A 12,299-nucleotide genomic window follows, 5' to 3' on the forward strand; every position below is an offset into this window, starting at 1 on the left:
TTCTGAAAATTAAACTATGTGAGAAGCCTCACCCTAAGGGCAAGAAAGGTACTTCCAATTGGCTTCTCACCAGAGTAAAGGCTCACCTGTAGCCCCAGGCCTCCTTCTGAAGAAGAAAATGAGAGGGTAGGCCACTGGTCACCTAAACCAGAGACCAGAAACACACTCAGTGCTGTACACGCACTTTGTCAGAAGCCTGTTAATGAGGAACATCCAATCCCAATTCTAAGTGTCTTTCCTTTCAAGAAATAGTTTAACTGTCAGTAGCTCTGAGATGCTGCTGATGGTATTCAGGAGACAACTCTGTCAACTAAGAAGGTCAGTGTGATGGAGGCGTGAGTCAGTGGCAGGTCCTTGCCAAGAAGGTGTGAGGCTGTGGATTCAAACCTCAGTGCTGAGGGAGAAATCTGAGTTGAAGACTGGATGCTGATAGCTCGTGCTTACAATCCTAGCTAGCTATCAGGAAGCTGAGATATGAGGATTAAGGTGCAAAGCCAGCCTGGGCAGGAAAGTCTGTGAGACTCTACCTTCAATTAATTAGCAAAAGGGCAAAAGTGGAGGTGTGGCTCAAGCAGGAAAGCATGATCTTTGAGCAAAAATGCCAAGTGAGAACGTTAAGCCCTGAGTTCAAACTCAGTGCGCACACACACACACACACACACACACACACACGCACACGAGAAGTCTGATTTGAATATATTAACCAAAGAGAGGGAATAAGGGCATTATAATTTGTACTTTACCTCAAAAAAAAAAAGTTGGCGGAGTACACTTATGGCAGAAATATGAGGTATATAGATCCCACAAGAACAACTACAGCAAAAACATTTCCTAGTCTCAAAACCAGAGTGTTTTCCAAATTGTCACCAGGGTACCGTTACTACCGTCAACTAGTTTTGGCAAAGCACACACAGGGCAGAATGAAGGGGGAACTGTAGTGGAGAGTCACAGAAGCAGCAGCTCTGAATTATTCAGCACCTGTTTCATCAGCCCCTAGGGAAGCCCCATCTATCAAGGGGTGAAGAGGCAGCCAGCAGTTTGGATTCCCTACTCGACTCTTTCACAGAGTAAACCTTACTTCTTCACACCCCTGACTTTCTCAAGTGTGAAATGGAGGTTACTGAAGCCACAACAAATGGTATGTGGCCTGTTAAGTAAGTACTAGGAAATCTTTAAAAAATGCAAGGGTACACGTGAAAATAAAATCAGATGAAAGCAAACAAGAAAAGAAAGAATGAACAAATAAGCAAAAGAAAGAAAGGAAGGAAGGAATGAAGAAGAGAAAAGACAAGAGAAGATAACCAGGAACCAGTGGTTTACACCATTATAACTACTTAGGTGGCTGAGATCCAGGGCATCATGGTTTGAGGCCTGTCTAGACAGAAAAGTCCTAAAGACTCAATCTCCAAAGTAGCAAAAAGCAAGGAGGTATGGCTCAAGTAGTAGAGCACCAGCTATGAACAATCTAGCTAAGTGAATATGAGGGCTTTAGTTCAAACCCTGCTACCAGCAGACAACAGAAGGGAAAGGTGTAATAAACTCAGATAATAATTAAACAGGTAACTAGCCAACATAGACATGACAAGAAGCTCAATATTGCTATGAGTTATTCACACTCAGGAAAGTAACAAGTATTGGCTGAAGATGTGAAAAAACTGGATCCCTTGTGGACCACTGGTGGACATGGAAACTGGACAGCAAGTATGCAAAACAGTATGGTGGCTTTTCCAAACATAAAAATGAAATTGTGATCCACCAAGTCCACTTGTGGGATATGTACCCTGTTTGGGGTACTGAAAGCAAGGTGTCAGGGGTATATATTATTCAGAGTTGTCAAATGGGGAAACAACCCAAGCATCTAGTGAAAGACAAACAGATAAGCAAATCAACATTTAGACACAGTGGAATATGATTCAGTCTTATAAAGGAAATTCTAACACACATTATGACAGAGCTGAATCTTAAAAATATGCCAAGTAAAATGAACTAGACACAAAATGACAAAGAATAGAGTTCTCTTTTTCTGAGTACCTAGGGCAAAAATCCAAAGAGACAGAAGTAGAATGAAGTGCTAATTCTAGGTTGGAAGATTGGGGAGTTAAGGTTAATGGGTACAGATTGCATTTTGCAAGATGAAAAGAATTCTGCAAATGGATAGTAGTGATCATCCCCTAACACTGTGAAGGTACTTAACCACTGAACTGAACACTTGAAAATGGTTACGATGGAAAAATCTTCCAGTGAGTATATTTTACACAATAGGAAAACATGGCAATAAAGTCTTCCTGGGGAGATAGCACTGTAAAAACCAACACATATCTTTCAACTTTTCAAACTGCAGTACCAGTTACAACAGTCTACATACAGACCTCTACCTTTGGCAGTGCTGGGATACTCACCTCACTGAGGTAAATAAAAAAAGAACAGGTGGACCCATCCACTCCATAGTCTGCGTAGCAGGGATCTGAACGCCACATATCTTTCATCCACTGAAATGACAAGAACAGAGAAACATGTCTCAGTAACCTGTTCTGTGTTTCACATACTTGATGGAGAAGAGCAATAGTGAGATGAGTGGTTCAGGCTGTGATCTGAGGACAACAAGGAGATCATGAGCTAAAGTCAGGAACCACAGCCAACATAGGCTTGAGCTGGGCCTGAGCAGTAGAGACAATCTAGGGCAGGGAAGATGCTATCAAGATCATATACCCCCAGGGACATCTAAATATCCCATGGGTACTGCTGTAAGGTCCACTTACCCACAGTAGGCATGGAGGGAGGTCACGGCTCACAGGCCTTAGTGATCGTTATAGATGTTGATCCAAATGGACATCTAGGTTGCTCTCTTGGCCCTAACTGCAAACCTGAACTAACACATTTCTCTGAGCTCTACTGGTCAGGCATGGTCTCCCCAAGGACAAACCATAATAAGAATTTTTTAAAAATGTTGGGCTGGGATGTAGTTGAGTGGTAGAGCATATATTTAATATGGGCAAAGCCTCGCAATGCTTGGTAAGAAATGTATGCATTATCCTGCCCATGTAATTGTAGCCCCTCTGTACAGTATGTTCTCAAATAAAATAAAATTAAATTAAAAAAAAATATGGGCAAAGCCTCAAGTTCAATCCCAAGCCCCCAAAACTAAACAATGAAAAAGTTAAAGCTAGTAATGGTGGTGCATGCCTGTAATTTCTACTTGGGAGGGAGTACAGAGGTAGGAGCATCTGGATTTAAGGCTGCCAGCCAGGATAAAAGTATGAGACCTTAACTGAAAAACAACAAATGAAAAACCAAAAGGACTAAAGGAATGACTCATGTACTCACATACTTGCCCAGTAAGCAGTTCAATCCTCAGTACTGTCTACCACTACCCCTCAAACACAGGGGGGAAAAAAGAAAAAAAAAAAAAAAGAAAAGAGTCAAGGGCTAGAAACGCAGATCAATGAGAGAGCACTTGTCCAGCATTCATGAAGTCGCAGCATTTGATACTCAGCGTTTAAAAAAAAAAAGACAAAAATAAAAGTAAACAACCAAAAGAATGGAAGATTGACCATATATCTCTGGGCACTGAACTAAACATGCAAATGTGACCTTTAAACCACTATCCTGATGAAATGAGCAGGGCCCCTAGTGACTGTGGGAACAGGGAGACAGTCATTAAATAACAGCTGCCCTTTGTCACTGTGCCTTGAAGGATCACCCACAGGAAGCTGGGAAAGAGAGGAAAGGAGCTTCAGAGACAAGGCCCTCATCGAAAGTGGCCCTGGCTCTTCCTGTCTGACAGTAAGAACTATTGCTGACCACCTATGTAGTTAGCCTAAGCAGAGTAGAGTCGTCATGGTCACAGCCCAAAGCTGGTGCCCTTGAAATGACTTACTTCACAGGCCCACTCACCCACTTGAATCAGATCGAGGAGGATGGAGATGAACAGCCATTGCCTATGTCTTACCTTGATCTTCCCCTCGCAGTGTGGGTAGCCATCCATAGGAGGCAATACACATTTCTCTTGAGCTCCATTAATGATATCTGTAAGGAATGGAAAACAAAGTCCATAACACAGAAGCCAAGACCAGCACTGCAGACATATTCTGGCCCATGAAATCATGACAGAACCAAACATGTCTGAGCATTCTAAGGGAGATCCTTACCCAAGGACAGCCCACCTACAGGAGAGCCAGACACCTACCCTGCTTGTTGTTTGGTCACAAGGATGAGATGGACTTGTTAGATGGCTTTCTTGGAAATGTGAAGGTAAACTGAGGCATCACAGAAGCAGGGAGGTGGAAATGAAGACATTGTATTTATAGGCTCATTCTAAGCAGTCAGGCAAATGGAGATTGAATGAAGACTTTGTGAACATAAAGGCACAGTCTCAAAAAGTCAGCAGAAAGAGTTTAGAGGAGCAACAAGCCATCAGTGACATATTATTATCCTGAAGAATTCCCATGTCAATTTGATGAGGTCTGGCTTCTTTCAGAACCAGTTCTCAGATTTCAGTCTCCTTAGTGATTTAATTTCCCTGCGATAAATCCTTTTAAGCCAGGAGCTGATAGATTAAGCCTGCAATCCTAGCTACTAAAGAGGCTGAAATCTGAAGATCATACGTTGAAGTTAGTCTGGTAAGAAAATATGGTGAGATTCTTATCTCTGATTAGACAGCAAAAAGCTGTAAGTGGAGGTGTGGCTCAAGAGGTAGAGTGCCAGCCTTGAGTAAAAAAAAAAAAAAACTAAGCAGGAGTATGAGGTCCTGAGTTCAAAGCCCTCCAGGACCAGCACAAACACATTAATAAATCCCCTTTATAGTAACTAGATTCCTATACTTGAAAACTACAGAGTCAAAACTAAAAGAATGATTTCAAGAGGTTTACAATCTAAAGGTGGGCACTGGCACATGAACAACAGAACAGTGTGACAGACAGTATTATGTAGGCAAGGAAATGATATCAACTCAATCTCTATTGGCTAAGGAAGGGTTCTAGGATCCAGTGACCCTTTAAATGAGATAAGAATACAAAATAGGACTGAGACAGACAGATGGACAATCTAGAGATGGCACTCAAGGAACTGAGTAGTTCCAAATTCAGGGACCAACTTTGGGAAACACTGACAAGTCAGACAGGAGCAGACAGAGTCTTTAAATACCACAGTAAGAACTATGGTCTTTGCCTAAAGTCACAGTGGTTATAATGGGAATTTTCTGTAGGAAGGATTGTGTTGAGATTGAAGACAACCCAAAACAACTTCTTTATTTTCCAGAAAAACTTGGGAATAAATTATTTATTGCCATCAAATACTAAGCACAAAGATCTTAAATGGCAGTATCATTTGATAAGGATATCTAATACCTCAGTTGCTGTTGGGGTTAAAACAAAGTTAACATTAAGGAAGATTTTTAGTTGTACCTAATACTTGAAAGCCAGTCCTTTCAATGATCTGAAAGTGTTGTCTTCCTGACTTAGCATCACTACTTGCTTCGGACAGCAAAAGCATAAAAATCAACACCTTCCTCCTCAGAGATGGAAGGCATTGTCAGTCAGTAAAGTCATTAGCTTATCAGAGCCTCTGTTTTACAATCTGTAAATTGACAGTGACTGTAGCTTTATTTTGTCTAGCTCTTATTAAGTTAATATTTGTAAAGACTATGCTGGCACAGCTGCTTTTCTGGAAATGCGTTCTCTGTATTTCTGAAATAAAAGGCTTGAAGGGCCGGCTCTTCTGCTGTTCCTCTCCTCTCATTCATCAGGATCCAGAAGCCACTAATCACCAGAAACTACAGAGGACTTTACCATCATGATGACTCCTCTAACTGTTTTGAATTCTAATTTTGCTGGGTAATACTTTCTAAGTATATAGGCAGCTGCAGAGGTCCAAAGAAATTAAGCAAACTCTCGTACCAGTAAGGGTTGGGATAATTAGACATCTTAAGGGGACATGCCCTCTTTTGGGGGAAAATAATCCTTTCCTACTACAACATTCCACTCTGGAATGCTCAGGATCAGAAACTGAGAAGCCAGAGGCTACAGAGTTAGAGGTACAGGAGAGTAGGTATTAACCTTAACCAGTCCAGGGCAGAAAACAAAGCCCTGTTGCTGATGATGTGGGTGCTTTTCACCCTGTTACAAGAAATGAAAATATGACATGCTAAAAGTGAGGAAACTGCCGGTGGGGGGCCAGATAGCATGTTTTGTCACAACCACTCAAGCCTGTTAGAGTAGCAAATAAAAGAAATACGTGAATGGGTGAGGCTTCTTTCTAATAAAACTTTATTTAGGGAAATAGAGACAGAGCTCTGCTTTTGCTATGTTGGGAGATTCCCAAAGTACGATCCTTCTTTCTGAAAAGATCTGCTGACCCAATTTTCTTTCAGGATTTTTGCAGACATTCCTGTGCCTGAGAGTCCCTTCTCAGCCTCTTTTGTCCTCAATACTTTCTCTACCCTTCCTTTAGTAAGACTCAACCAACCCTCACTTTCCTGGAGATATTAGTTCTAATTCCTCCTTCCCATGCTGAGAAGATCAGGATTTAGTTTAGGATTTGGTGTTGCCCTCTTCTGAACTTCCCTAGTGGACTTCTCACTCATTCATTCCCTTTTCTTTATATTTGTCCATCTTCTCTCTCATGGCAAGAGGAACCTACAAGATGGCAATGCCTTCTTCCTGCTTTAGCAGATACTCACTGGGTGCTATTAGAATGGACACAGGGATGTTTCTGCCAGCCCCAAATCTGACTTCTGGAGGAGATCGAGATTACATGGAAGCTCTGGATAGGCCAGAGTTTTATTCTTCCTCCTTGGCAGTTTGTGAGCCCATCCAACCAGAGTTTCCTCTACAATTGTATTATCTTAGAGATGAACTTCCTCTCTATTATCTAGTTACCCAGTAAGAGGTCTGAACAGTCAATGGGCTTCCTAATGCTTTGGTTTAATGGTGTTCTAGGTTGTGGGATAGAAGCCAACAGGGACTGGAGAAACAGCACCTCCTGTCTTCCAGCATGGATCGAAACTGCTTCTCCAAATCCAACCAGGAACAACTTAAGTGAGACTTTCCATCACTACTTAGCTCATCCTCAGAGGATAGTTTCTCCATTCGTTTCCATCTTAATGACAAAAGCATCAGCAAATGTTTTTATTACATAAATGTCCATGGAAGACTATTACCTGTGACCTGAGTTTAAAAAAAAAAAAAACAACCATCAAAAAAATCCAACAGAACAGGTTTTCAGGCCTGTGTTTTTGCTTTTATAGGAATGCCTGAGTTTACTATATAGGAGTCCTTGGATTAGAAGATAGGGTATCCTTATTAGAATCTTCTCTGCCTCACCTATCTCCTCTGCCATTTATCTTTTAAGACCAAGGAGAAGGGAAAACAAAAATGTTAATGTATGTGTTGAAGTTCAGCTCATGTGACTATATGATTCTGTTTCATCCCTTACCCTCACACCAGCCTCATACACAAAAGTTCACTATTAAATAGGTAGCAATGCAAAAGTATGAAAACCTGATACTTAGTCACCGGTCCCCACACAGCGTAGGTGATGCTTGGATGCTGGGCTTAATCTAAGGCAACGAGCATTATCTCTATACCACAAATGCTTATGTTTTGGGAAGAGCAGACACACGAAAGGGACAACAGCAGCAAAACTGTCACCAACAGGCAGAATGTTGTGTCCGGTCAGGTTTTGAATTTCCCTTGAAATCCACACCAACAGCGAGGGAGACTCAAAGGGAAACAACTGCATTTTAAAGACACACTAAGCAGCAGAAGAGACAGAGAATCAGATCTGTCTTGTTCTCTTAGACTTCCCTCAGAAGCTGAGGGAGAGTGGGAAGTGGGAGCCAGATCAGGAGTGGATGGTCAGGGTGCCTCAAAAAGGAGAGAGAACAGAACAAGGTGATCCAGGTCAGGATGAGACGTGAAGCAGACCAATATAGAGCACTCTGCCTTTCTCAACTGCTGTCACATAAATCATTACATTTTACAATTGGGAAGAGAGAGACTTCATCCCATAATGAGGAAAAGAGAACCCTTTAAATCCTCAGCACCAACTTCCAAACTCAGCCCACTAGCTGGGAACCTGCTATAAACTGAAATGTCAACGCTATATATGTCCCCCTCAGACAAGGCGTGGACTCCCTACTAGCTAGCTGGGTGAAGGGATCTCCTAGATAGCAGGAGGTTAAGTCTGGGCTGTATCCCATACTTCCACACGTACATGTGTAGAAGCTCAGCATACTAGGGACTGAATGAGTAAGTGAACAAACAAAGGTAACACAGCAGGGAAGAGCCCAAGCTCCAAAGGAGTAAAGAAACTCTCACAGACAAAAGGGAAAAGGAATGGGCCACTCAAAATCACTGTCGAAGAACTTTGAGTTCTGAAACACATACTACACACCGCCAAGAGAAACCACCCTGGATGAAGGGTTAACAACACAAAGGGCAGCAGTGAGAAGAGCCCTTTCTGATGCTGAGAGAGAAGACAAACTTACTCTCCAAGGGAGTTACTGATATTTGTATCTCACTGGCATTAAAAAAAGAGGTTTTTATGTCTCTATGAGCTGTGATCTTCATGAATCATATATTAACTGTCTGGTGCTTTTACAAAATCAAATGCAAGCTTCATTTGGTATCACGAAATCCAACTTGAAATTGACCAGTTCGATGCAAGTGCACACACACACACATTTTCATTTAAAGCTTCCTTGACCATCACTGACACAGCATCATAAAAACTCACCTACCAGACACTCTTTTAACATTAATGATAACCACTCCTCACTTCATCTGAACAAAACAGATCTGAAAATAGGCTGTAAAAGAGTCTCACAAACAAAACAAACCCCTTTCTACTACTAAAGATAGCAATTTGTTTTTAAAGGGGGCAACAAAGGAAAGAAATGGACTTTAAATCAGACATCAGCCTCACTCCTGATTCTACCAACACTTACAGGTATACACACATAAGCATGTGACTACCTGATCTTGAGGGATGGTGATTATGGGGACAGGGAGATGGGCATGGGTAAGGAAGCCCCACGCAAAGGCAGTTAGCTATTCAGAGTGAGAGCTAGTCTACCAAGAAGACAACACACCATCTAGACTCATGACCTGTCCATCAACCATGGCACTAATGACAAGTGTTTGAAATGGCACTTCTGTTTACTTGGGAAAAAAAATCATATTAAGTGAAGTAAGCTAGACTCGAAGAAACATGGGCTCCATGGTTTCCTTCATTTGTAATAATTAGTATACGTCTAGGATAGTCCTAGCAGAGGACCACAATAGCTCATATGATCATATAAAATGATGCTAATTGAAATGAACTCCATGATATGGAGACATGAAGTGTTTTGTTGTTGTTGACATTGTTGTTAATGTACTGTATCAAGTTCGTTCATTCTTTCTTTTGTTTTCTTTTTTCCTTTGGTTTATCACTGGTAGTCACTGTTTTTTAGTCTGGTACCCTGTGTCTTGTGTATACATTTATCTGATTATGGGAAGGGAAGGGGAATAACAAAATGGTGAAACAAGGAAAAGGGTGACCCAATGCAACAGTGATATGCACAAAACACTGTTGGAAATGAACTTTACAACTTGGGGAATGAGTTGTTGGGGGTGTGGGAAGGATAGGGAGAAAAAACAATGTTTGACAAAAAAATGTACTCATTACCTTACTTATGTAACTATCACCCCTCTGTACAACACCATTACAACAAAATAAATAAAAGGAACTTATAGAACGCCATCACTCAGACGTTTTTATCTGGAACACACATCTGCTAGCTTAAAGAAATCTGCTTCCCTCAACATTACTAGTTTAATACAAAGAGGAAATAGAAGCAGTTTAGTGGGGGGAAAGCAAACCAAAACAACCTCTTAGAAACTTAAAAAAACCCATAGCCTTCTGTTTGTCCCTGGAAGCTTCAGGAAACTTGAAAATCACCTTCTCCAGTCTCTTTGCCAACAACTAGGATAACCATCTCCTTGAGTGAGGACTCCCTTCAGCCCAGTGCCACTCACACATCTTCCTCTCAAAAGATAAAGATAAAGGTTTCCAGTGACCATTTTGTGTGTAGGACAAGGTAGCTTTTCTCCTAGCACACCTGATATGAACACTGGACCACATTTATCAGATGGCTGCTTAGTGCACCCAGTTGAGCCTGCTGCTCAGGGACAGCCAAGAGCCAGTAATCTCTACTCTTGGTCCACAGACCTGGATCTTGCCAGCACCTCAGTTTGAGGGCTTGGCTGCAGGAACAGCAGTATATCAAAGGGAAACCAGGCATGATGAAATGCAGTCTCCCATTAAAAATGAGCTCACCAGTCATTCTCAGCTTGGCAAATATTCATTTAGGGCTGCTTTCCATTTGCACTATGTGAAAAGTGATTGAGTTTCTGTGAGTCATGTATCCATATTCCAAGTGTATAGCCCCACAGCAATAAGAAGCTTCCGGTTTACCTCAGGAACGGGAAGTCAAAATATGGCTAATGGAAAAGAGTCAAGGACCTCCAGAGGAATAAACAGGTTGAGTGTTCTTTATCTGGAATGTTGGTACCACAAATATTTCAGATTTGAAAGAGCTTCGGATTTTGCCCTTTCCTAGGTCAGGATTATTCCCAATTAGAATACCTCAACTTAAAATGTCCCGGAATTTGAAATTTTTGAGCATGTTAATTCTAAAAAAAAAAAAAAAAAGTTTCAGATTTTGGAGTATTTCAGATCAGTACTTTGAAAAGACTTGTTTTATATTTTATTCATTTCTTTTTCTTTCTTTTGTTTTTTTTCTCTATTTTCCTATTTATTTCTCCTCTAAAGCTGAAAATATAATGATCATTGCATCAAAGAGTAATGAGAAAGACTCCCAAAAGCTTAAGTTGTCCACCCTCTGCTTTGAATGGTTCATCAAGCTGCAGCTTAGAGGAAGTGTCTTCTCTATTCACTAATGGAGCAAAAGTCAGTAAGCACCCTCTATGTGCAGAGTATGGAGTGTTCAACCCAGGCCTTGGCTTTCCAGGTCAAGGTTATTTCTGCCAAACTGTCTCTAGGCTTAAGAGACACACCATACCACCAGCATTCTCACCACACTGGTGTTTGGCATGGAAAATCTGAAGAGAGAATGTGGAAGAATAAAATGACAAATTTTCATTCCTCCCTGAAAGACTACCTTCAAGGCCTCATGAAACCTGGAGCTCCTGTAGTTACCTATGTATAAATACTAGAGTTGGCAAGAAAATCATGTGAAAATACTGCCAAGAATAAGCAATGTCCTAAAATTTCTGATCATAATTTAATAACCTTAAGGTGATTAGATATTACTATTATTATTTTTCACAATACTACTTGCTTATGTAAGTGTCTAACCATTAATAAGGTTTTTGCTTTTTTTTGGTAAATCACTAGTAAGAAAGAGGAGCTGGGACTGAGAAAGAGATAAGGTGTGTGTAAGAATGTCAAAATACACATCCTACATATAGATAGACACCAGCCCTCCATTCTGATATATTCTAAGCCACTAACTACTTCTAAAAGCATCAGCCAGAAAAGAGGCTCATTATTAAACCTAGACACAATACAGAGAGAGAAAGCAATTAGCATTGTCACTGCCACTGACAAGGAAAAAGAGCTTATCATTACTAGTTATTGGGGAAATACTAATCAAAAACACAGGAGAAAAGAATTCAAAGCAACTAACATAGCTAAAATAAAATTCTGATACTAGCAAGTGTTGACAAGGATATGGAAGAAAAAAAATATGGAAGAATAAAAACTCAAGCACATTGGGGGTGGGAAGGTGGCTCACTGGTAGAGCACTTGCCTTGCATGCCTGAGGCCCTGAGTTCGATTCCTCAGCACCACATAAGCAAAAAAAAAAAAAAAAAAAAAAAAGCCAGAAGTGGCGCTGTGGCTCAAGAGGTAGAGCGCTAGCCTTGAGCTGAAGAGCTGAGGGACAGAGCCCAGGCCCAGAGTTCAGGCCCCATGACCGGACCCCCCCCCCCAAAAAAAAAACCAAAACCCTCAAGCACAAAGGCAGATATAGCTGCTTTGGAAAATATACTAGCAATTCCCTCAACAAAATAAACAGGTTTATTTGACCCAGCAATTCCATTCCTTTGTTTACAGTATAGATGAAAATATATCTATAGAGAAACTTGCATACAAATGTACAAAAGTAGCTGTATTCAGAACAGCCCCCAATTAGAAGAAGCAGCCCAAATTCCTGTCAACCTATGAATAAATCAAATGCAGCACATTTATAAAAGAGAAACTGGTTAGTCATAAAAGGGAGTTTAGGGTTAATAACA

The 12,299-nt window shown here is 41.0% G+C and overlaps 1 protein-coding gene across 6 annotated transcripts in view; it reads right to left on the bottom strand.

Annotated features, from left to right (window-relative positions):
- Positions 1–12,299, bottom strand: part of Mgat5 (alpha-1,6-mannosylglycoprotein 6-beta-N-acetylglucosaminyltransferase) — a 359,457-nt gene that overhangs the window by 154,898 nt on the left and 192,260 nt on the right. For all 6 annotated transcript variants that reach the window (XM_070024198.1, XM_070024207.1, XM_070024236.1 and 3 more), the window contains exons 4-5: positions 3,950–4,026; positions 2,400–2,489 (exon numbers count right to left, since the gene is read on the bottom strand). In XM_070024198.1, the coding sequence (XP_069880299.1) occupies positions 2,400–2,489; positions 3,950–4,026 (167 nt within the window). The remainder of the gene's footprint in view (positions 1–2,399; positions 2,490–3,949; positions 4,027–12,299) is intronic.

The sequence above is a fragment of the Dipodomys merriami genome, unplaced genomic scaffold, assembly GCF_024711535.1.
Source record: "Dipodomys merriami isolate MVZ:Mamm:240054 unplaced genomic scaffold, mDipMer1.0.p SCAF_1, whole genome shotgun sequence".
In the NCBI taxonomy this organism is placed as follows: domain Eukaryota; kingdom Metazoa; phylum Chordata; class Mammalia; order Rodentia; family Heteromyidae; genus Dipodomys; species Dipodomys merriami.